General features: G+C 40.0%; 1 protein-coding gene across 4 annotated transcripts; it reads right to left on the bottom strand.

The window, feature by feature from the left end:
• Positions 1 to 56: 56 nt before the first annotated feature.
• prickle3 (prickle homolog 3) lies at positions 57 to 23,427 on the bottom strand. 4 transcript variants are annotated; one of them, XM_076877990.1, is made up of 12 exons: positions 23,204 to 23,221; positions 15,025 to 15,107; positions 11,140 to 11,244; positions 7,755 to 7,938; positions 7,465 to 7,578; positions 6,764 to 6,901; positions 6,303 to 6,506; positions 4,121 to 4,307; positions 3,036 to 3,377; positions 2,639 to 2,944; positions 2,144 to 2,536; positions 57 to 2,052 (listed from the first exon to the last, which is right to left on the bottom strand). In XM_076877990.1, the coding sequence occupies exons 4-12, from the start codon at positions 7,863 to 7,865 to the stop codon at positions 1,592 to 1,594; spliced, it is 2,256 nt and encodes a 751-aa protein (XP_076734105.1). In that variant the 5' UTR covers positions 7,866 to 7,938; positions 11,140 to 11,244; positions 15,025 to 15,107; positions 23,204 to 23,221; the 3' UTR covers positions 57 to 1,591. The 4 variants fall into 4 exon arrangements, with proteins under 4 accessions (XP_076734105.1, XP_004546438.2, XP_004546439.2 ...); XM_004546381.5 differs by lacking the exon at positions 11,140 to 11,244 and having other exon boundaries at positions 23,204 to 23,427; XM_004546382.5 differs by lacking the exon at positions 11,140 to 11,244 and having other exon boundaries at positions 15,025 to 15,104; positions 23,204 to 23,427.
• Positions 23,428 to 25,395: the final 1,968 nt, after the last annotated feature.

The raw sequence follows: 25,395 nt of genomic DNA, 5'->3' as shown, positions 1-25,395 counted from the left end.
CATTATATCCAGACAGTTCCTGCTGTTCAAAGGTCGGTGCTGAGACTGTACACACATTTAGGCAAGCAAGTTAAACAAATTTACTCATATATGCAGCATACAGTCAGAGAAACACAAGGGTGTTACAGACTCTTGCTTTTGCCCCAAATAAAACCAGCAACAACAGTGACCTACACCAAGCATAGAAAAATAAATGACACTCCAATGACGAGTGAGTACAGACTTTAAGAACGTTTACAGATTTTGCAGCGTTTCATTTGAACTATACAAAAAAAAAAAGATAAGCGACCTCCAAAAACTCACACAAATTACACTTTTGATTTTCAAAGTCTGAAACAACCACAGTTTGCTGAAGTCATTAAACGTCACCTCCAAACTACTGGGCTATTCAGTGTAAGTATAACTGTAGTATTTTACAGCCACATACAGATTGCACATAAGAGCACAGGAAAGTGGTTACAGTAAGTCAGACATAAAAATATATTCTTTTTACAAAATGTGCTGGAGCCAGTTTAACAGATATTTTTGCCTGGTCTGCAGTCTTTGTCCCATCTTAACTTTGCTCTTAAGTCAGTTGGATATAACTTAGATGCAGCCTCCAGGAGTGAGAGGGCTCAGGAGACAGACACCCTCTCTACATTTGTAATTAAGGCTGAACTGGTTAATCCAGAACCATACATCAGGACTTCCCTCAGGGACTTTACATGAGCATTACCATTTCTTCTCCACTCCCCTCATGTTTATAAGCCATTGTCGCATGTCATTAACTTTTAACCGCGCTCTGTTTGTGTTTTCTATTGTTTTTTTGGTCTTCACCTCTCTACAACCCTCTTTTTCCTCTTCTCTTTCATCTCACACCTCAAACTGGTTGCACCACACAACTGCTCCACCCTGATCCTGGTTATGATTTCTTCCTCCTCGCTGTTGTCAAGTGCCTGCTCATATGGGAACCTTACTCTAATATTGTGGGTTCTTCAAAACAGAAAACACAGCGAGTTGATGGTTGCATCCTGAGCTTGACTTGTGTGTTGTATTTAAAGTAATCATCCTTTGTATCTTCCATTTTTTCCGGAAGAGAAAACGCTTTCTGCAGTTAGCTGTGCAGTTTGAGATGGCCCCTCAGCTTTATACATCAGCCCGACTTTAATTTACACTGTACCATTTAGGCACATTTAAACAACAGTGAGAGCTTGTCTGTAAAACTGGCCCCAGGTTACATGTGTTACTGTGTGTTATGGTAGTGTTTAAAAGTTCAGTTCAAACAAGTATGAGCAAACTTACAAAGGTGTGTAACAAATAATGACTCCACATTGCTCCATTCATCACTGCCTGCATGACTCATTCACCTCAAAATGAGGCGTCAACGGGAGGCAGTGACTTCTCTCAGGTTTATTTTGCTTCCCTTTGCTAAGTCAGGAACTTTGGCTGTGGTTCACCCTTGGATAAGTCTAAACATGTCATCTCGATCTGACATTACATCGCTGTCACAAAGCCGATAAACATCAGAATGATGATGGTCATTCGTTTTTCCTTTGCACCATAATCTAAAAAAATAACATGCTGTGTTTTTAACGTGGTTAGCTGTTTGTGGTTAGGAAATAGCACAGTTTTTATCTTTGTCCTTTGCACCCAGGCTGTGAGCTCTTCTCCGCCTTATGCTGCCCCTCAGGCCAAAGTCCCTCTGCCCCTCCTTCCCCTCCTCTCCGCCTACGTCTTTGCCCTCCTCGGGCGGCTGCTTTCGAAGTTGCGGGGGTAGAGGAATGGGCTGTCCCAGGAAGTAGCCCTCTTCCTCTGAGTCTGAGGATGAAGAGCAGGTAGAACAGCAGTCTTCGTGTTTGTATTGTCCCGGATGGAGAGTCAGAGAAAAGCCATCGGAGCCGCCTCGGCTGTCTCTGTCTTTCTCGCCTCTCCAGTCTAGGGAGTCCAACCTGGGCCTGTCGGATTGCGAGCGTCGAGATCGCCTCTCTGACCCCTGGTGTAGAGCAGGGTCTGAAGGGATGCGGGAACGACCCCAACCTCGCCTTAAATGGCGTTGCTGGTACGAGGATCCATCTGGAATAAAAAGAATGAGTAACTATGAGAAACACACACAAAAGAAAACTTCATTTGAATGAGTTAATATTCAAAGTGCCTGAAGACATACCCAGCAGATCCATGTGTGGGGGGACGCCTTTCTTCAGATGTAACCTGCTTCCGAAACCTCCCTCCCCCTCATCTTCATCCTCCTGGTTTTCCTCACCCTCTTGCAGCCCCTCCTTATTCTCATCTTCATCCTCATCCTCGTCCATAGAGTAGCTGCTGCTGATTGGCTCTCTGAAGCTGACTCTGGCTGTGTTGCTGCGAGTCAGCGGGGGTGGAGAGTCACAGGGTCTGTCCTCTGGTTGCTGGAGTTTTGGTGAAGGTGAATCCCGGGGCAACAAGTCACGAGACTTCACGGGCAGGGGAGGTGGGAGGACCGAGGGGTTGTCCAGAGGAAGAGGAGGCGAGTCAGGTGAAATGAGTTTGTTCACATGAGAGTTCTTTTGAGGAGGATTTGCTGAAGAGAGAAAAATAGAAGACATATTGTAGTTAAGAGACAATGAAAAAAGGGTTATAAGAAGCATATAATAGTCATGCCAGTATCAGTGGTTTCTGATACCTTGCATAACTTTATTTGTCTTTTCCACCCAAGTTCTACAGTCAATTTCAGTAGAGGTTCCTCTTGAATTAAGACCACTTAGTCCAGTACTTCCATTTAGCTCTCCTTCGGGCTGGGGACTACTGCCTGGAAGTTTGATAGCACAGTTCCCTGGAAGTAAACTGTAATGTGGAATGTCACTGGGCCAAGAAGGACCTAAGCCATTCCCTAAATGAATGTGTGGAAGAGGTGAGTACGAGCCTCTTTGACGAAGATGATGACTGGGTGAAGGAACTCCATTCTGAACTGGAGCCGTGCAGTGGACACCTGAGAGAAGCAGAGAAAATAAATGTGTTACAATAAGCACAAAAACATAATCCATGTGAACTCACTGCACAACAGCTCCACCGTTATTCACCTCTGGTTTCCACTGCAGTATGAATGCAGTCTTTTGCAGGAGCTATAATGGGGTTGATGCCCTCTAGTGGCTGCAGTGGAGAACCACACTGTAGCTTGTGGTGTTTCTCTGCTGTCCCATACTGTCTGTTATGGTGAGGCGATCTAGTCTGCAGAGCAGAGTCGCAGGAATCCGAGTTATTGGGGTCTTCTCCCAGAGAGCAGGACCTGGAACAGAAAATAAGGCCCCTGCGAGGGAGGAAGGGACGCCCCAGGAGAGGTAGCTGACAGCGGGCGCAGCAGAAACACGAGTCCACAGCGTGCCAGTGCTGACCGTCGTATGTCATTTGACCCTGGTCGATACCTGAGGAAATATTTGTGTGTCAGCTGTGGAATTTTAAAATCAATCTTTATTACCTCAGAACACATTTAAAAGCAATGCATAACACTTTATACTATTGGTCAGTAGTTACTTGTTAGAACTCTGACATTAGTGATGCGAGTGATGTGCCCTTAGAGAACAAATATGGTGTATTACAGGCTTCTTTGTAAGAATATACCATCATCAGAATATCTGCTTACGGGATACATGTAAAAGTTTGCTTAAAGTATCACGACGTGTCTTTGCTTCATCACAGCTAACACCTTTCTCACTCAGCACTACATCCTACATGAAAAAGACAAAGGGTCTCTTTAGCATACAGGAGATCACATTACAATGATGCAGAGCTGTTATTAAAATGATTCACAATTTAAAAAAGGCAGACATCATCTTCATGCTCTCAGGCAAGTATTGCAAACGAATCCAGATCCAGATTTTTTAAATTAATTCATGCATGCTGATTTTTTAATTTTCAGGCATGGTGGAGGTGTGCAGTCTCTAGCTGCTCTTCTTGATATATTAGTAAATTATTATAAGTCCTTTTGTAGGCTCTGATGATGAATAACAACATGCTAAAACTATGCAATATTATAAAAAAGTGACGTCAAAAAGATGGAATGATTAAAGACAAATAAACACTTACATTGCTGGTATATACAAATTAGGCTGGTAATGTGAAAACATGGCTTCACTATAAACTTAATTCATTAAACTTAGTTCAGTACCTATGTGTTCTCCACAGGTATCACAGTACTCTGCGTACAGCGACTCGTAGCAGGAGCAGCAGTACGGTCGACTCTCTCTCATGATGTAACGCTGGCCGCCCAGAGCAGCCTCACATTCAAAACAGCAGAAGTGCTTCATGTGCCAATATCTTCCTTCAGCCTCCGTACACTCATCTGCTAGAATAATCTAGGTTTAAAAGAAAGTGAGAGACAGAGAGGTAATTTCACAGGTACAGAAGTAAGTAAACTTTAGAAGACTGAAGAACTAGGTTAACAAAACAGAGTACAAAATATCCAATCAGTGCTGTTCTGTTTGTAGGCTTAGCCACTCCCTGGGTCTAACTGCCAGTTGTAGGTCAGTTGCGGTAGATCCATTTGTCAACTATCTCAACTAATCCCTTAAGTCACAGCGATGAGCTATTCAAAACCAGAAGACACCAACAGAAAATTCTACAAATAGCATGCACTGGTTCTGGGAAACGCTAAAATACAACAATAGCCAATCTGGGAATGGCTACATGAGAAAGGAAAGATATTTGAACTGGATATTCTGAAGTCATGCACACTTATGTCCCTTATTATTTAATGACAAATGAAGCAGACATAATATCTGAAGCTGATTCAAAGTCTTGAATTTGTACTTTAGCTTTTCACTATAAATTTACTTATGAGGCCCAAAGAGATGTCAATGCAAGTGAGGAAGGCCATCATAACGAGTGGCCAAATCAACAACCTGCTCCACCACAGAAGACAACTAAACTGCATAATGACTTATGAGAATTATTTCCATGGTTAAGAAAAACACCTGCATAACATCCAGCCAAGCAAATCAAGGACACGGGTACATCAAAGTCTACAATTAAGAGAAACCTTTATGAATGGAAATACAGAGTTTCCAAAACAATGGTAACCATCAAGAACAAGAAGGCCAGATTAGATGTTGCAAGAAAGCATTAAAAAAAAAAAGATTCTGGGGAAAAAAAAAATGGACACATGAAATCAAGTCACCTGATGCCAGCCCAACAGACCATGATTTTCAGTTATTAAATACAAAACTAAATTCAGAGACCCACAAATAAGCAGCAACTGAAGGCAGCAGCAGTAAAGGCCTGCCAGTGAATCTAAAAGCAGGAAACAGAATTTGGTATGTCCATTGATTCCCCTAAGGCAGTCATTTTTTACACTTTATCCAAGTATAGAAACAAATATTCATATTTAAAATTAAAATTAATGTTGAGCCTCTGAAAGTGGGGAGTATGTAAAAAATGTGTGTGATTCCAAAAAAAGTTAACATAAATTTCTTTGTTAAACCCCTTTAATTAAAGCTGAACGTCTGCACTTAAATCACATACTAACTGTTTTATTTACAATCCACTGTGGTGGTGTACAGATGAGAAAAAATACAAAAATTGTGTTCTGTCCAAAAAAATTAAGAACATAACTATATGTTTTTCTCTCCTACTGTAGTTTACTTCCACAAACCTGCAAAAAAACATCAACAAACTATTTTGTGTAACTTCCCAGTTGTACTAATAGCCTCCCAAGTGCATTTAGCAACTTGGCATTTATTATTTGTGTTAGAGAACAATGCCACCTGTGACTAATTGACTAATGCCCTCACTATGAAAATTCAGTCACTGCTAACTCTAACTAACTCACTAATGTTTCACCCATTCACGTCATGTTTTATGACATTATGCTGACTTGCTGGCTCATTCTCATTCAGCTGCCTGGGGATGGACTCAAACTCCACCATCTTGGGCTGCAGCTGTTACTGTAGCTCTTGTTCTCCTCTATAGATTCGCTGCTAGCTAGCAGGCCACTCTAACCAGAAGTAGCAGCAGGTGGTGCACCGACACTCGTGTCCAAAGCCTGCGTGAGCAGGCTTTGGACACGAACAAAGACTATCATCACCAACTTCTCTCCAGGATGATAGAGCTGGCGTGTGGCCGTGGAGAGGCAGTTATTGTTTGTTAAAGTAAGTCTACTCTTCCTTGTACACCTCATATATATAATTCTTTAATAACACAAGTGTGCACACTCCCCCTTTTGCATGCACTCATGTATACAAATAAAATACATTACTGTGGGAAACATTTAAAAACATTTAATACTGTTGTTGCTGAGATTTTATATTAAAACAAAAAAAAAAAAAGCAAGAGGATTTTGGGGAGACAATCACCTCATCGCAGGCCTGGCAGCGGGGCTTAAGCCTTTCAGCGTGGTGCCGACCGCAGTATATCTGTCCATCCTGGTAGAAGTAGATCAGATCGACCAGCAGTTCGCTGCAGGAGGCACACTGGAAACACTGAGGATGCCAACAGCTGCCGTGTCCTGCCCGACTCGCAAACACGGCTATATCACCCCCGCAGATCTGTCTGCCACACTGGAAAAATAGATGGGTGTGGGGTGGTGCAGAGGGAAGCAAGTTAGGTGGTATATCCTTTGACAAAATGGTAAATGCTCCAGGTTGCACAGCAATTTACTTCCACAGCCCTGTAATCATGTGGCCCCTGAGCTGTGCCTGTATCTACTTGCACCTACACTGACTTCATTCTTCATGACTTGGACGTGCTCTTTTTATGCTTTCATATGTGAGGTTTATAACTTTATGTCGGCCTCAACAGGAAAAAAAATCTCTACCTGCTGGCAGATTGCTCCAGTCATAGTTACTGGGAAAAGTCTTACAACACCCCGGCCCAGGTTTTCTCTTTTTCTCTGCTGACTGAACAGACACAGCTCCTTTTTCTCCTCCTCGTCCAGAGAATTACAGTACTGGGGCTGAAAAAGACACAGAAACTCACATCAGCATTCAAACAACTAGACCTAAAGTATGTATGTATGAAGACTGTCATTAACAATTTATCTGTCAATTATTTTAATGACAGTAAAGTGTAAAACTCTCATCCCAAACCAAAAGATAGCAAGTAAGAGTCTGCGTTATCCATGTCCCCTGTATTTATTTTCAAGAAATATCTTTCTCTGTTAAAGCTGACATTCATGTGTTGCAGCTGTGAAACCTTTTCATTCTTTTCTTTAATATATTTGTTGTATAATTGAAGCAGAAAGGACCATTATTAAGGATTAACAGACTATTTTATTGTAAAACTGGCTTTAAAAATGACTATAGGAAGAGATTAAAATATAATTTATTTTTTCCAAAAGTTGTGAATTTCCTCTTTACCTACCAATCACCCAAAAAAGAAAAATTAAAAGAAAGAAGCTTAATAAAAAGAAATAAGGCTGGTTGTTGATTTTCTTTGTTGCTTTTTTAAACTAAAAAAGGCACATCACCCCTATATTCAAGTCTAAAGCATCCAAAGTCAGAGTCGCAGAGATGTTACCTCACTGTCGTGGGCTGGAAGCTGGTGCAGCAGCTGTTTGATTCGGTATCTCTCTCCTGGACTGTTCACATAAGGCACCCTGTCCTCTGGTAAGCAGCTAAAATATTGGTAAACCTGAATGACAAGACAATTATGCTCATATAGAGAATATAAACACCCACTTATCCAAATATAGAGCAATTTAATTTACAACCAGTCTATGCACGAACATGTCCAAGTAAATGAGCATCACGTAGGCCTGCACAGCATTAATTTATGTCTCGACTTCTCTTGTGCACCCTGATTGTTACCTGTTCAGGCTTGAGCCCAGGTGGAACCCATGCATACTCCTCGGAGGCGCAGCCTGAGTCGTCATCAGAGATGGAGTGTCTCTGGAAGTCAGATACTAGCTTTGTCATCATCTTTTCCAGCTGCCCTGGCACCGGGCGCACAGCATGCTCTTCTCGTACACACTTGCAGTGCACACAAATCTTCCTGTGGAGACAGAGGAGTTCCCGAGGCAAAACTGAACTAATGTCAAAAATCTTGGTAAACACAACTCCAAGTGTTCTCCTCGATCTTCGAGTGGCCAGGTGTAAAATACAAAGTTTTTAACCTGATTTCAGATGTATCCGTAAGATTTTTTTCACTGTGACCATTAAAACATATTAAACATTTATTTAAGCCAGACTTTTATTAGGATTAGGCCACATTAATGCAGACACTTCCACTGTGCATAACCATATTATTTATGAACACACGCTGCGTTGGAAACATTACGTCACAAACCGGCCCACACACTCTGCGAGACTCCCTGCCGTCACAAATTACTAATACAGCAGTTGTCACAATCTGATTAGGGGCTACGCAATCTACAGATCACTATCTCAGACCAGTTCATGCCCTCATTACACCAAGATCTTACAGGATCTGCATCAGCGCCAGCACATCCAGAGTATTTTTCTACCAAACAAGCAGGAAATCAGGTCATTGGCATAAGCTTAGCTGTCAATCCGGCGCAGTTAGGACTGGGAGGTGAAGACGGGAGCAATAATCTCCCTCAGCCTCGTATTACAACCTATCTTGTCCTCAGACTGTTACAATCAATCTGGTGGTGGGTGTGCCTGTGTGTGGGACCAGTAGAGTCAGAATAAAGTGCCCTGGGCTAACAGTGAGGCGTGGGTGTCACGTTTTTTGTTGTTGTTTTCTGGAGATTGAACAATATGTCCATAAGCAGCATGTATTGCATGTGTACATCTCTGTTGCGATTGCATAACAGTCTGCCAGCTGGCACTTGTGGCTCAAGTTCACAAGGCACAAAGCTGCTTTATATCAGCGCCCAAACCCCACACGACCAAAAAGCCCGCACACACCATCACACAACTGCTTGTAAAATGCATGAGCACTCCACCTCTAATCAATTGCCTCATAAAAATCATCCAGGTGACAGCCAGTAATCACTGCATGTCTTTACCCAACACAAGGTAATTCTTGAATAGTTGACAAAACAGAGATGAGAAGTACTTCTATGGGATTCCAGTTCCTTTTCTCAGGCCCAGAACTGCACATTCAGTATATGCAGCCGTCTTGCATTGGCATGTTCTATGCACATGGCTGCCAAGCAGTTAGCACCAATATAAATAATTATAAACACAGCAAGAGAGCTTAAGCTAAGCTACAGTGGCACAAATCTGTTTCCCAGCTGTATTTATGTGGATTCCTATGCAAATAAAAGGTTAGGGGAATGAAGATGCTCAGCAGGTGACCTGGCACTATGGGACACAGATGGTAGATTCTCCACCCTCTCACCCCACCAGTACCACCAGCAGTCTGCGCACCACGAAAGCATTAGCAAGTGCTTTAATTACAAGCAGGTGCCAACTCTCACATGCAACCTACAGTTACCGAGACAAGAGCCAATTTGGAAGTATGTGGGGTATAAAGGTATTACAGGAAAATCTCAAATTATGCCTCTCTGTGCAAATGCCTCTGCAGGTATTTTACCAAATTAGGGTCCCTGTTTGAACAGATGCACATGCCAAATTATTGACATATGCTACACTTTGATAAAACACGTTCCGTCTGATATTAGCCCTGTTTTGTCTTTTATTTACACACATTGTCACAGATCATTGAAATATCGATTTTTGTTTACATTTATAAACTAATTTAAAGGGTGATTTTTTTTTTAGCAAGATTTCTGTTCTGGTGGATGAAACTGTATGACTGAAATCAAGAACAGGCTACAGAAATGTGATAGTAGTGTCTAGTAGTGCCTTTCTTCTTTTATACAAAGATGGGGTACACGCACATGTTCCAAATGCCCTGTAAATATACAACCATAAATCTAAAGGCAGTAACCCCAGTATATGGTTATCTGCAGTTATCGTACAGAAACTCAGGAAGCTTTTCTAAAACATTCCCATTTTATGGCTCTTTTGCAAGTAGCTGTTTGATCATGACTTTAGAAACACACAAACAGAGGGCTATTTCAGCAGTGCCATTTACCAAGCTGTGCGGTGCTGAGCCTAGTCCTGTTCTATTACTTCATTCACAAGCCTCTGATGTAACACATCTGCGCTCTGTCCCCTCTGGATATGTGCAGCGCCACGTTGAGCACTGATGAGTCAAAAACTCTACCAAGAACGACCAAAAGAGACAACATCCAGTCAAAAAATACTTGCATGACATTTTTAGAGCAGGTTCTGCTGAGAGTTGCAATGGTCCCTGTCGGCTGCTATTTTGCAAATGGCAAAAAGCACTGAGGGTTTTTGATTGGGTTACATATCGTGAGTGGTGCCTTACTTAACAGAAGTCTGCCGCTTAAATAAATTTTAAGATTGATTCAATGATACCACTTAAACTGGTTAAAAATCCTGGTGATAAAAAAAAAAAAAAAAAAATGTAGTGCTGTGCCCAAACTTTTTAAATGCAAGAAAAATGCAGCATTAATCCAAGTGCAACTACTGCATGCAAACAAGAAACACACCACTCAACAGTTTGTAACAAAAGAAGCCAATGTGCAGTTTTTTAGTGGGTTTTTCTTACATGTGTAAGAAAAAGTTAGTTTGTTTTTATTAAGACATGGCAGATGACGCTTTCACACTCTGCCTCTAAGCTTGCTTTAGCCAACCAAATCACAATCACCGATACGTCCGGTAAAACTGATTCTGTTATTGTTAATGGTGTATCTTTTGTTTGTATTACTGGCTATAGCAACTGAATAATACTAAATGAACTTAATAGTCTGACTGAAAACATACAGATAAGAAGTGTGTGTTTTTCCACCGACAGAATGATTAAATGGAAAGATAAAAAAAACGAAACTAATGATTTACAATTTCTTCCCTTTGGTTACTGGGCTAGCCAGTAAAACTTTACCCTGCACTATCACTGATTTCTAAGTCTTTAAATAAAGCCGCCCTTCTATTATGTTACCATGTCCTCAAAAGGTAATGCGCGATATATAATAAGCCAGTTGTGTACAAGGAGGGATTGAGTAACAGCAGTATCAGTACATCAGTACCTCATATTGCACACTATACAGATAATTTTACAAAGTGTACAAAACAACATAAAGTCAGACTAAGGAACAATAATCATCTAAAAGCATTTTCCTTCACATCTCCCAACTTAATTATTATTTGAGTTTCTTTTCTGTCTAATCCTAACAGTAAAATCTGGTTTCTCCATTACCTGTTGTAACCATGACAAATTAGTCCGGCTTGGCCTGTTGATGGAGTCCCATGCAGACTTGTTCTGTTCTTGCATCCAGTAGGTTCCTACTGCCTTGCCGTCTGTCTGTCAGTGAGAGCAGGATATTCTTTGGCAGGTCCTTTCCATCTGATAATTTCTCTGTCTGAGCAGCTCTTTTCAATGTCCCCCTATAGCCCCCACTCCCACGCTCCTCCGCCCCGATAGTAGGTGCAAACAAAAGGCTCTGAACGGAACCATACACTACACAAAATGCAAACACAGATCTCAAAGTACACACAAGCCCTGTGACTTTTAAATCTGCCCACAAAGATAAGCTAAAGTGTACATGCCATGAACGTTTCAATTAAGCCTCTCAATTTACTCACGCTGCCTTTGAAGATATGAAACATCAAGTGACAATCACGATGCATAAAGTCACTGCGTCTTTCCTCCCCTGACCAGACTGCTGTAGCTGATTCATAACAGATGGACTATCTGTAGCTTGTATGCAGTTATTAATCATAAGCGGAGCAGATTTTGATCCTGTGAGCAATGCTGTGCTGTAGAGTGGAGTATTTATAATGTTATGTGATCAAGATGGCCATGCATGAGTACAAAGTGTCTCTAGTGATATATCAAACCGACAGCATGGCTCATGGTCTCTGTGAAGTCACGACACATCTCCGAAGTCATAGCGGCTCATCCGACTTTGGTGAAGATGAATGATGAATGAATACCAGGAAAAACATGATTGCTCAAAAAGACGCAGCGTGATTACAATCTTTTAATAGAATGACCTGTTTTCTCTTTTTTTTCCAGGATCAGCATCCGAGTCATCAGAGGTGCTTCAACAAACAGTAGATTATCCCTTTAGTCTACTGACAACAAATCAATCTGCAGCTATTTTTGACCTCACTGTTGCTTCTTAAATCTAAACACTTGGTGCTCATAATATAGTCCAGAGATTATGTTTTCATTTTGATGGTTACACAGACAAAGAAATGAAAACAAAAATTTACTTTACTATTGCTTTACCTGTTTCTTTTGCACTTTAATGGCAATATAATTGATCAGGAAGATAATCAGAAGACTAATCAATACTGACAAATTTGCCCCACTACAACTAACTTCAAGCAGCCTATCTAGGAAATTATAGTTAACTAAAATAAATAGAAAAAAAACATGTGTGGAAAAACACATTTTATTAAACTGGAAAAAAAATACCCCATCAGCCTTTTACGGCTGAGAGGTACGATTTGTCAACGTGTTTGTATTTTTGTATTATATTATTTTTTAGTAGTTAACAACAATCCAAAAAGTAACAACCATATCATAATAACAAACGGAAAGTAAAACTGAACATTTTTGAAGATAAAAACAATGAAATGAAATGAGGAAACCTACTGGAAACTAACTTAAAACAGTTGTAAACAAAAAGATAAAAACTGGTGAAAAAATAAATAATTCTAATCCAGACTGTGAGTGAACCTATAAATCAGCATATATTATTAAAACTGGTGAGGGGTCTAGTATAGCAGCCATATGATAACTCTTTAAAATGCTGCTGCTGGTGTGATAATCTATACCTGCAGCAGGGAACTGTGAACTCTCCACAGATCTGGTTTTAAGAAGCAGATGGGCCTCCTCCCATAACTCCCTGCCACTAATTAGTGACAGAGTAATTGCCGCATGGCCACCCAGACTAATAGCAATGGCGACTTTGAACACTTCTGAAGTGTGTTGGGGACCTGTGGGTCAAAAGTAACTCAATTCACTTGCTGCTGGGCAGCGGAAGCACCATCTGCCCCCACCTCAGTTTAAGCTGTGCCTGATAAAGCTCAGGATGAAGATGGATCACTTCCCTCTCACCGAGCATCAGCAGCTGAGCCTGTGGTCACTTGGAAGATCTTCTCCATCAGCAAAGGTGTGAGTTTAAATTGGTTATTTAGACAGATGCAATTAGTGCCAGACTCCGAGGTCTTAAAGTCTGACCCCTATAAATCTCAATCATTTAATCACTTTCATGTTTTCAGTCTTCTGGATCGCCTAAGAGACTTACAACGTCTAAACAAGACATTTATCCTTGTCAGCTCACCCAATGTCATTTCGGATCTGCCCATCAGCCAAACGAGTAATGAAAAAACGTAAACAATGAACTACAGCATTTTGTTAATGCTACACAGATTAAATGCACTGTAAACAGATCAACGTGCATGGTAGAGTGCGGCACACGTGTTTCAGATTCCGTGCTAACTTCTAAGCTTTTATCTTGACCCGAATAGAGAGAAAACTGAAAAAGGAAAAAGATAAAATTACAGGCTTTTGGCTTTATGAAGTACACATTCCTGCCTTTTGTTTTATTCTCTCATCACGAGGCCAGTTTGTCTCAACCATGTAGTACACATTAGGGGTTATAAATGCAGCCTTCATTATCAGGAATAAATCTTGTGTGTCAGTGTCAAACCCTGTGATCATCCTCAAGAGTTTCTGGGTCTGTAAGCACCAAACACAGCACAATGTAGTTGAATCACCTAGTTTCCTTCTAAGTGACTCATTCTTTAATCTTTAACCTCTGAAATAATGTGAACAACAAGCAGTAACCCTTAGCTTTGTAGTATTTGTCGAGCTGGAGCAGCCTCTGTTTTTATTCCATACATTAAAGCGTAATGAAACACAGAAGTCCCATCTGAAAAAGGAAAAGTGCACTGAAAAGCAGAAACTGGAGAGACAGAGGGGGGTTTGAAGTGGTTGAGAGGGTTGCTATCACAGCAGTAAGGCCTAATCTTATTAGCAAGATTGACAGGATTAGACTAACCAGAGACCCCACCAGCTGGATATACACTAAAGGACTAAAAGAGAGAGGACAAGGAAAGACGGGCTCAAAAGAAAGCACACAAAAACAGACCTGACAGAGGAGGTTGAATTGTTCATCAGGAGGGACTTTGGTAGTGTTTAACAACTCTGAACAAATAAGTAAAAGAGGTATACAGCAGTTTAAAAAGTACGAATAAGACAAATTAAACCCTCTGAACACAATGTGGACATGGTATGAAAACATTTATCCCCAATTTTTGGGTCAGCAAAAAAAGAAAAAAGATAAGAAAAATTTAACTCGCCATTTATCAATTTAAGTATTTTTTGCCCATTAAAAAACATTCAACTTAAGACTCATTCCACGCAATTATATAAAAAACTAATTAAGGTGCAATATAGGGCAGTGCAGGGCTTTGTATCTACCACTGCTGTGATATAATGAGCAGTCATGGTCATGTAGCTTTCCATTGCCCTTGAGGTCCACCCATCTGCAGTTCAGCCATAACGTTACACTTTTTCTGCTCATACATGCTTGGAACGATCTTGTCACTGAAGTGGATGTAATAGCAACGGGATATAATAGCGTGGCTCAAGCACGTTCATCATATGTTTAAGCCGCTTGTTTTGCACAAAGGAATACGGCCTCATGCCAGCAGCTATAAAAACCCCAATAGCTTTTGTAATAGCTTTAGCCCGGTGGGATCGGGCAGCAAAGGGCTGCTAAAATGCCGCAAACTCCTCTGCTCCTCCACTTGGACCACTAGCGCTGACCATGACTATCACTTGACAAACTGACCGCGCACACCACACACATACTTTTTTTCCTTTTTAATGCATACATGTTTTTTGTTTGCAAAACAATTAAATAGCTAAGGGGTCGTGTTTCTATAAATCACGTTTCCAGCTAAAGTGGCATAAAAAAAAAAAAAAACAGCCATAAAATCATTGCTTTTATACTTTGTTTTGCTTCTGAAGTCCAGCAGGGCAAAATGACTCTACGGTATGAAACAAACATTTCCTGCAAAGCTCACAGGCACCGCTGTCAGTGTTTAAGAGTCCTACAGTTCATACCTCCAGCCATGGACACGGAAGCCGGGGCACTGGTCTCCGCAGCGCATACAGGGTTGGCCTCTGTCTGGATCCTCTTCCTCCTGCTGAATAAAAACACAAATCACTTTAGCTCACGTAATTTCTGACTGGAACATGATTCAATTGTGCCTTTTGGCAAAAGACACAAAAGAATAAGGATATAGAGTGTTTGCTAGACATGAAGGAAAAGCATCAACGCCGGAGTGAGCTAACGAGTCCACCTAAGCCTCAAGCAGAATGTGCTTAAATTCAATCACTTCAGTCTTTAGTTTAGCATGTTTGTGGGGGGAGCGTGGGCTGTCATTACTCGTCTTAACCAGTTTATTAATACCCCCCATCCTATTATACCAAAACCTTACCGAATACTGCAAGCTTGGAGTGGCAGAGATAGACATAATATCCATGTGTTATGTCAGTGCAGATAAAGCAGCAAACAAAACGGCCAGGTATAAAAATGGTTTGGGCACTATGAATTAGGGGTGAGTTTCAAGACTGCTTTCTATATTAACGAGAAATCCCTAATATGGACAGTTTTGATTTTCAAAGTTTAGGTGAAAATGTTGATTTTGCTATGGCTGTGGCTGTCTATGTATCATGTCAGGTAAATGAGCCATAAACCAGACCTTTCAACCATGTTTGTAGAAGTTATTTCAGACTAATTAGCAGATACTGATGTCTGTGTTGCCCTTGAATAGCCTATGTTCTATTCTAGTTAACATTAGTTGATAGCTTAGCACGCCACCCTTTCACCAAAATATAGTCATTTCTGACTCAAAGAAACCAACATGGCAGCAGCCAAAGTGTTAATACTGAGGTTTTGAAATGTTTGGTCAAAAAAATCACTGGGCCACATCCTACTGGCTACATTTATACCATCTATGACTTACATGTTAATACTTCCAACTTAAAAGCAATAAAAAGCAGGTTTAGAGCCTGGTTAAAGAACTGTCTTGGGCTCTGTGGATTCAGCTTGCTAAATGAGCTTGCTTCCTTTACCCAACAACTGCATTCTACCCACTCGCCTAAATATGGTCACTATTCTCCAGCCCATCTATCTTTTATATACAGTCAGTGATGTGTACTTAACACTGTATTTGTACTAACACTGTACTTAAGGCACATAAACCTAACATCACTGATAGTTTGAGTAGATACTGTGTGCTCCGGTACGCCATGCCTGTACATAATAAAGTATTCTTATAGCTGTTTGTGTTTTTAATCAATGCAGCAGTGGGTGTTTAATTTTCTAGGTTACAAAATACACACACACACAATGGTAAGTGATACCCATAATTTGGCATAACGATCCTCTTACAAAACCTGTTTACTTGAGCTCAGCTCAGCCACACAGTTACATATTAAACTCAACAGTGAGTTCAAGCAAAGCTCTTTGTTTTGCAGAAATATATGGAGGAATACATGACAGGTAGTTAAATCCCAAATATTCCTCCTGCCAAATATGCTGACTGAGCATTGCTGAAGGCAACTCCGCAGCTTAGCACTAAATCAGCCGCTTCATATCTCAGTTCTATTGCTGCAGCTTTACTGCATACACAAAGCTCTTTTTAGAGATGGGAGGAAGGAAGCAGACACAGGATGAGAGCTGCACCCTTTCCCTCTCAGTATAGTTACTCTGTCTCTACCTTTTTTTCTCTAGTCCTTTAATATACACAACCTCTATCTTATTTGAGAAGAACTTACTGTTGACAGAGGGGAAAGCTTACAGTTCTTCCCAGGTTGGTAAACAAAAAGGAAGCTACTTAAGTGTTTTTCCCTCTGCTGAGATTCTTACTTTTTTTGGCCACAACTGGTTTGAAATTCTACATTAAAAAACAACAACAACAACACTGAGTTTAACAAGCGAAGTAATAAAATGCAGATATGTGATACAACACGGTACCTGTGCGTGCCTGTTCACCTGTCTTTATTTTTCAGGCCACACTAACCACATAATCATTGTTATTCACGTTAAGCCTGTTTTCCCAAGCTGAGATATTTATGAGCCATCTCAGAAACTGCAGCACATTACTTTGACTAGTAATCAGGATACTTCGCTTATCTAACAGACATCTGAGGGCTGAAAGTATATTATTAGTGGAGTAAGAAACCACAGAGGCTTAAACTAAAAAAAAAGTTGCTTCAATTTTAAAAAATTTGATGGTTTGAGGAGTTATGTAGCTGTTTTTAGGGTTGATATATTGAGGTATTTTCACTAATGACAGCACAGAGCTTCGTGGGAACTAGTTAATCCAGAACTACTGTATGAGTTATAATTTGCATGCCTTTTTTAAAGCTTTGCCATTTAAAAAGAACACGATGACACACACTGGGATCAGTTTTACTCCACGCTGCCTTGCTAATTTGGCTTGGACTGCTGTTAGCAAAGCCAGGTATGAAAAGTGACAAGACGGGTTAAATGAAGCGTTCAGATGATTTCTGGGTGACTGAACCTTTCAGTTGTTATTTCCTTTGGAAGGAACGGCTGAGATGTCGCACTGACAAAGTGACAGACCGAGCCCTGGAGGCACACACTAAAAAAAAAGGTCTGTACATCTAACACAGCCCTACATATTGCATTTATTAAGGTTTCAGCGAATGAAAGTGAATAGCTGCAGGATAAAAATGCTTTTGGAAATTGTAGCTGACCTGATATGATTACACTTCAGGATACTACAGGGTGTTACTACTTTTCAATTCAAAGAGTTAAGAAATTAAATGACACTTTATATGTTTATGCTTTCGCTGTAATTTCTCTCCATTCAGACACCCTTTTGATAGTTTAAGCAAAGCAGAAATTGATTAACAAAGTTTCTTGTGCCGGTGCACAAAAAAAAACTGCTTAGCTGGCCAATTTTAAGAAGTGACATCAACATCACAGAGGAATAGAAAACAGATTTAAAAATGTTTTCTTGCTCCTTACTGGATTTCACTTTTCGTAAGAGAAACCAGTGAAACCGATGCTTGACGTTTGTTGCACTTGTCTGAAGGTGTAACACAAGTAATTTGACAAACATTATAGTCTCTCAGCCCCAATAACAACAGACATGGAGAGCCAACACTACAAAATTGGACAGAGATTTTGTACTCTAAGTCTACGTAACTTTCAAGAACAATGCAGATGTGAATGAAACCCATAGTCTGTTTACTGGGCAGCACTGGGTGACTGGTTGCAAAAACATGTGCAGTTGCATGAATGTGTATATAAAAGCGTGCCTCTCCAACTTTGATCTGTGACCTCAGTAAACACTTTTCCGATGACCTTATGTCTTAAATATTCAGTTTTAAGTCTTACTGAGAAATTGTGAAAAAAAAAAACAACGACAACAAAACGATTAACCAGAATATGCTTTAGGAAGGGTCTGACTTATGATTGAAGAGTTGCTATCCTATATTGTCGTGCCCAGTTTAATAACACTAAAAAAAATGGTTAAGTCGCTCAGCTCCATAACCTGCTAATGGATGATACCAAGGTGATTACATCCTCCAATCAGTTTATGGATTGTTTATATAAAGCCACAGAGTGTGAACATGTGTCTCTTTTTGTTTATAAACAAAATATTTGGGGGTTTTATTTTATCAAAAGTTTTGATAACCCGCCCCATCTCTTAGTTATGCTGCTATAGGTTGCTGGGAGACGTTCCATGAACCAATGAACATTTCTTCTTCTCTCTCTCAACTTTTCAAATTTTCATGTCATGAACGTTTGTCTTCTTTCTCCTATAGTTTATTTTTTGTCCTTGTCTCTCTACACACTCTTTCCTTTCTTCTATTTCAACTTACTCCCCAATCAGTTGTGGCAGAACGAGTCTCCAGGAGGGCACAGCAATCTGCCACAACTAATTGCAGATTGCTTGATTCAAACACTCACATGCTTTGTGAGTGTTTGACTCAAGACCCATTACACATGATTTAAACTTTATTGAGACTTGAGATGTTGACACGACTGTTTGTGAACTGCCTTCACAAAGTTCTGTAATACACACATTATACCATTTGGAACTTTCTTTTTTCATTCAAACAAATAAAAACAAAAACTTACGATTTTAACTAATACAAATTAGGTGATCATATCCACTCTGGAAACTAACTGAAACATATCAAAGTGGCCACCCTAGGCAGTGAAATTTATCAACTGATTTACTGGAACTATACAAAACAGATTAGAGGGTCAACATTAAAGCATAACTATTCACTCACTTAAGTGCAGACAGTAATGAAGAGCTAAGCATTGCCTCAATGGTGACGTAATAAAGAAAGAAGGATTAGGAATCCTGAGAAAAGCTTAAAATTACCTAAAAATGAGCCAAAAGAAGAACATGGAATCATATCTGTCAGTTCTATATTGTCTTATCAAGGCTACACAGACCTGAAGGTTTTGTGTGTGTTTTCTTTCAGGCTTCCACCACAGATAAAGTGTCAAGTTTGCATCCTGACAAAGAGGTTTTCCTTTTGTGTTGTGAGTGAAGGATGTGATGGGAGTGGTGATAGGAAGTTTCTTCTAAACCGAGTGTGGGTAAAGTAAATAATACATTCACAAGTCCGGGGGGGTGCGGATCATGTGTTCACACTTTGAGCGGCGTCAAGACTTTTCATATCAGGTCCTTTGTTTTCACTAAGTAGGTATAAAATTTAATCACGTGGCATGTAACCAGGTAATGGACAAACTGAAAGACTGCCAGCTTTGTTATCTGGCATCAGCATGCAACAGCACTGGCTAACCAGGGGTTACATGCAATAATTTAAAGGAAAGGATAAATAATACATCTGAATGATATCATGTGGCCCATACTGAGGCTGAGTGAGGTAGTGGAAAAAAAAATGGCTCCCCACATAAGAGAGAATGACTAAGTGTTGGTTTTGGACCTCAACGCTGAGGTGTTGGATGGATTAAGCATTAACAGGAAAGGTCACAGGTTGGGGGCCTTTGTGGTCTTAGCACGCTAAGTGGACGCTCCTCTCTTCAAACATTCTACATTTTCAGTGTCCAACATAACACCTTCCCACATTGGTCCCCTGGGACCTGCGGATCTGAGTTTTAATTGCATGAATATACTTATAGTTGTAAATGTGAGTGAGTGTGTAAGTCCTGCAGCACCATTGTCACTTTTCTGCTACGTTTACCGTATTTTCCGCACTATAAGGCACACTTAAAATCCTTTAATATTCTTTAAAAAAAATCGACAATGCGCCTTATAATCCGGTGTGCCTTATATATGAATTCTGGTTGTGCTTGCCGACCTCGAACTGATTTTATGTGGTACACGGGGCTCAAAATTCTGTCAAAAAATGTTCTAGTATGACTTTGGTAAGCTACGAAGCCACACCGCTTGATGGATTGTCTGAGCATTACGGCTACCGTAGTCAGGAGCCTCGTGGAGTAATCTGGGTCCAAAACTCCGTCCCCTTCAGGTCCCAAAGTCAAACGAACACCACAGCATCACTGAGAGGTAAAAACTGACTAAATTATTTCATCTTCAATAAAATGATCAGTGTTGCTGCTTTACCAGGTGTAACAATTAAGTTTAACATCCAGGCATCCATGAAAACAGAATTTCTTTAATTTAACGGAGTTAGAAGTTAGCAGGAAGTTAGCTCGCTAGTTTCCACCTAGCGAGCTAACCACCTGGCTACCTGTGACAGTAACAAACCCCGCTTTCCTTTCCTCTTACATTTACTTTAATTATAAACTTTTAGCAAATCAAGGCATTGCTTCACAGGTACAACTATAATTGGTGAAAACACAGTCACTGGCCAGAACAGGCCACTGAAATTGCCCGACATACTATTTTACTTGGCCCAAGCTGGGTTATGTTGAACCCTGATTTTGCAGTCACAGTAGAAAAAGCACATGTGTTACTAATACCATGAATTAAATGACTGCACCAAGACTCAAACCAAGGCAGCTAAAGGGATTTCTAGTTGTGACACTTCCCCTTTTCCCTCTGTTATGTTTCAATATTTTTTAGTAAAATGAAATTCAGCTATAGCCACATCTACATCTTTATTGCTAGAAAAAGTAGGCAAGTTCAGTACACATTATCTTATGACAGCAGCTTCTCAGATCCCAAATAATTGTAGCATAAGAAAGCATACAGTCAAATTTGTCAAGCTGTCATTTGGGAAGGAGTTGAGAGCACAATTAAATTGGTTATATCTTAGCAGATAAAATTGCAGATTCATTATATCAATAATAGGGAAAGTAAGAGATCGCCATCTTGAACGACAGAGTAGGGTTTTTTTCCTTTACATATTACATCTACTTGAGAGCCATATGGGAAATATTTGAATCTAATGAGGCTAATCTATCACTTCAGCACTTGAGTGCTTCAGTAAATATATTATTTGAGACACTGTGGCAAGGAAATCATGAGTTTCAAATCGCTGCTGAGGGCCTTGTTTACTTACTGTGTACACAGTCTCTATTCTCAAATCATGTACACTAATTAAATTTGTAATCCAGCCTAAATCAAAAGGCTTTTGTTCAAATATGTGTTCAAAGCTGCACTGTGGGAGAGCAAAGTCTACAGTCTATGACTTATTTATCACATTTCAATGTCGATCACACCACATTTACGCAGAAGATTTCTTGAAGAATATTTACAAGAAAAACAACAGAACATAAATTAAGATGTCTGTGTAGTGCTGTTAAATTACATGACAATTTATGACTAAAATGTATTTCAATTGCCAAGAAAAGGAAGACGTTTAATTTTCCATCAATTTTCTTAACCGCTTAACCAGCTCAATGTCGTAAAGGCTGCTAACCCAGCTGAAACAGGTTGGGAATGGGGTATGCCTCGATCCATCAGAGGGTTAAATCAACCAATTTAGAATTACCAGTTAACCCAGAGGAAACCCATGCCACTAAAGGGGGAATATGAATAACCATTTAACCACATTTAATTAAACTGCAGATCATTTCTAATCTCACATCCTGGCATGAATTACAAAGCCAGTTCATCCCTACTGAGCCTCACATAGGTCTAAAAATTGTTTAAGTTAGACGACAAGGATTTTTCATGGCTTAACAGGTCTTTGGGCCAGTGACTAACTGCATAACCATGACTGGTCTGCGTGTAGTTAAGAAAAGTCTTTGATACCTTATTTAACAGAAGTATGTCTTCTTCTGTTATTTGCAGTAATTTTGCAAACAAACTGTACTTTAGTAAGAGTAAACTGAACTCCTTTTTGAAAAATGGTTAAAAATAATTATATTGGGCTGGCTGGTTGTCCTTTAGTGGAAGACCAAAATCTCTTTGGTCACCAACACTGTTTCCTGTAGATGCAGGAAAAACCCCAAAGATATATACATAGGTGTTTAACACTGGTGCTGTAAGATGAGTTAAACCTCACTTTTCTAATGCTGGTGTAATGAGAGTGTTGCATTAAATATTCATGATATTCATTAATTCTTAAGGACTGTTATTACATGCACAGGTAGGAACAGGTGTGTGCTTTGTGTTACGATGGAGTATTTATACAAATTAACATGAAATACTATACTTTTTTTATGTTAATTTCAATGTATAGGTTAGTTATAATAGTAGCTGGATCTACAGTCACTGAACTCACCTGGACGTTGATGTAGTCCAGGTGAGATGCGGAGCCAGATGTTCCGTGTCAAAACAGACGTAGGTGTTCTCTCGTCACTAAACTCCTGACTATTTAGGCTGCTTTATAAAGCAGCATTCCAACCACAACATAATTGAATACACAGCATGAAAGCTTGACAAAGGTAATAAACACGTCCAGGTAACAGCTACCCCATCCTAACCTGCACAGGTACAAAGATGACGCACAGTCACCCTTCTGACTACACCTGAGGCACTCGACATGATCCAAGAAACAAAGAATGTGGGACTCTGTGGCAGATAGATGATTCTATTTTTTGTTGTCCTATTTCGAGCGTAGGAAAAAAAATGTTGGAGGGAAACAAAAGCCAGGTGAAGGTGGGACGAAGTTCCGCTTGGGCTGCTTTCTGCGTTGGATTTCAATGTACTAAAAGTTCATTTCACGCCTGCTTTTACAATGAAAATGCTTCGGAAGCTTTAAATCACTCCAAACGCTACCTTGTGCTGAAAGATGATGATATTCAAAATGACCTTGAAAGTTATTAAGGTATAAATGTACGGGAAAAACAAAAAATAAAATAGGCACCTACCGAGCGGTTGGACCGTCGCTTTTTAGATCCGCGCAGGAACATGATGTTGGCTGGACGTTAAAAGCAGTTTTCCGGTGAAGAAGCAGAGCAAAGCAACGGCGAGCGACAAAAACTGTAAGTAACACGCTTGGTGTAAACTACATGCCGTTTCTTGCAGACTACCCCCGGATTCTTCTTTCCGTCTTTGCTAACTAACTAAGGAAGGAGTTTTGGCATTCGAACTGATAAACTAGCTTAAGTGTAAAATACAACCTCCGGCGGAGACTTCAAAATAAAAGAGGTACTGAAGTATATTCTTCTCGATTCTTGAGCAGAGTCAAAATTTAAGCAACGTTAACAAATAAACTTTAACTAAATATTCATTAACATTTTTACTTATTCAATTTATCACTTTGAAACCCATTGTTCAATCAAATTGATGCCGTGCCTTTTTTTATTTTGACTGTGTGGACACGGATCTGCCGCAACCTGTAACCTTGGTGAACCTCCAACTTTACCTGTCCTGCTCAACAGAGACTAGCCGACTGTCCCAAAGTTTTGGCCCGTACTTCACCTTGGCTACAAGGAAGTTGACATGGATATATGCAAAGTTTTGTAAAGTCTACCAAGACATTTTGTTTTATAAAATACGCACATTCAGAGCACAAGAGAAGTCAGCCACGTTGGCTTTAGCTTCAAATTAAATATTCCTAATGGGGCGACAAAATATGCACACAGATGGGGTTAGGGTGGGGGGTTAATATTACTCTCGAGTTCCAGTGGGAAATAGTTTGATAACATCCATCATGACCCCAAACAACGGATTATCATTGCACTGCAGGTCTTTAAAATAACACGGGTCATAAATGGTTATTGCAATTCGAAGGCAGCAGCATCAAAGCTTAAAACAAAGTAGGAAAGGATTTACATAAACACACTGTAATCTCAGAACGAAGAGTAGGGGCAGCATGTACAAACTGCAAAAATAATAATATTTAGGGGAGAGAGAAAAAAAACTCAGACGAGATTACAGATCACAGATGTTTGCTGTACAAGGTCATTCAGATCCGGGCAGGAATTGTGTCAAATCATAGTAATTTCCGATCGTATCTGAATATTGCCCTGCTGATAAGGGGCACCAGCATAACTTTGTTGATATTAGATGGTTTTACACTTTCGTAGTGGCTTATAAGGAAAAACAGTTCACAATAGAAGAGTTGCAGACTGCTTCCATCTAGTGGCAGTGAAATATAAAACAGTTTAGAGTACAAATACACAGTATCTAAAATGTAGTTATGGTAAAAAGAAAGTGCATCCTCCTCCTCGTTCAAGATTTTACATTTCATGTCCTAATGAAAAGAATCTGGTCCTTTGTAGGTCTTAAAATTAAATGAATACAAGACAAGCAGCCCATCAATTTTGATGGGTTGATCTCTGATGACCTTTCCTTGATTGCCAACAGTTTGAAAAGAGTTATAAGACCATTTCAAAACAATTTGAAATATATCATTCCGAAGTGAAAACTATTATTTACAAGTGGAAAATATTCAAGACAATTGCCAATCTTTCCAGGAGTGGATGCCCAACTAATACATCTCAGACTCAGTTAGTCTCAGTTAAATGTTGAAGTTCATGACAGTGCAATTAGGAAAAAGATTTATAAATGTTGCTTGTTTGGAAGGGTTGCAGGGAGAAAGCCTCTTCTGTCAAAAAAAAAAAAAAAGAACATGACAGGATGACTTAGATTTGCAAAGTTGCAGCTGAACAAACCACATGACCTCTGGAAGTCCTTTCAACAGATGTGTCCAGAGTGGAGATGTTTGGCCATAACATACAGTGCCACAATATGCAAAAAGTAAGCACGGCACAAAATCATTTGGACACAAACACCTCATACCAATTGCGCTGTAGAAGTGTTGATTTGAGCTGGTCTAGATCAGCTTGTTGGCTACAAAACCTGGATACATTAGAGTCAATGACTTGACTATGAACTCTGCTGTATAAGTAATATCTAGAGTTAAATTTTAGGCCATCTGTCCAGCTAAGGCTTTGCTCAAATTAGGTCATGCTACAGAAAAATAGCTTGAAGTACACCAGCAAATCTACAAGAGAATAGAAAAGAATGAAGGTGTCGCAATGGCCCAGTAAAAGTCCTGACGTCAACCTGACTGAAATGCTGTGGTGGGACCTTAAGAGAGCCGCTCATCAACGAA

The sequence above is a fragment of the Maylandia zebra genome, linkage group LG20 (genome assembly GCF_041146795.1).
Source record: "Maylandia zebra isolate NMK-2024a linkage group LG20, Mzebra_GT3a, whole genome shotgun sequence".
NCBI lineage: Eukaryota > Metazoa > Chordata > Actinopteri > Cichliformes > Cichlidae > Maylandia > Maylandia zebra.
This window is presented reverse-complemented; position numbering and strand designations above follow the sequence as displayed.

Bases quoted from the DNA above. Each gene is read 5' to 3' on its own strand.
- prickle3 (XM_004546381.5), bottom strand. From the start codon at position 23,245: ATGTTCCTGCGCGGATCTAAAAAGCGACGGTCCAACCGCTCG. The intron at 7,579-7,754 runs GTAACAATCAGG...CTTGTCATTCAG, and splicing joins CTGGGCTCAAGCCTGAACAG to GTTTACCAATATTTTAGCTG. The intron at 2,945-3,035 runs GTGAATAACGGT...TGCTTCTCTCAG, and splicing joins TACTGCAGTGGAAACCAGAG to GTGTCCACTGCACGGCTCCA.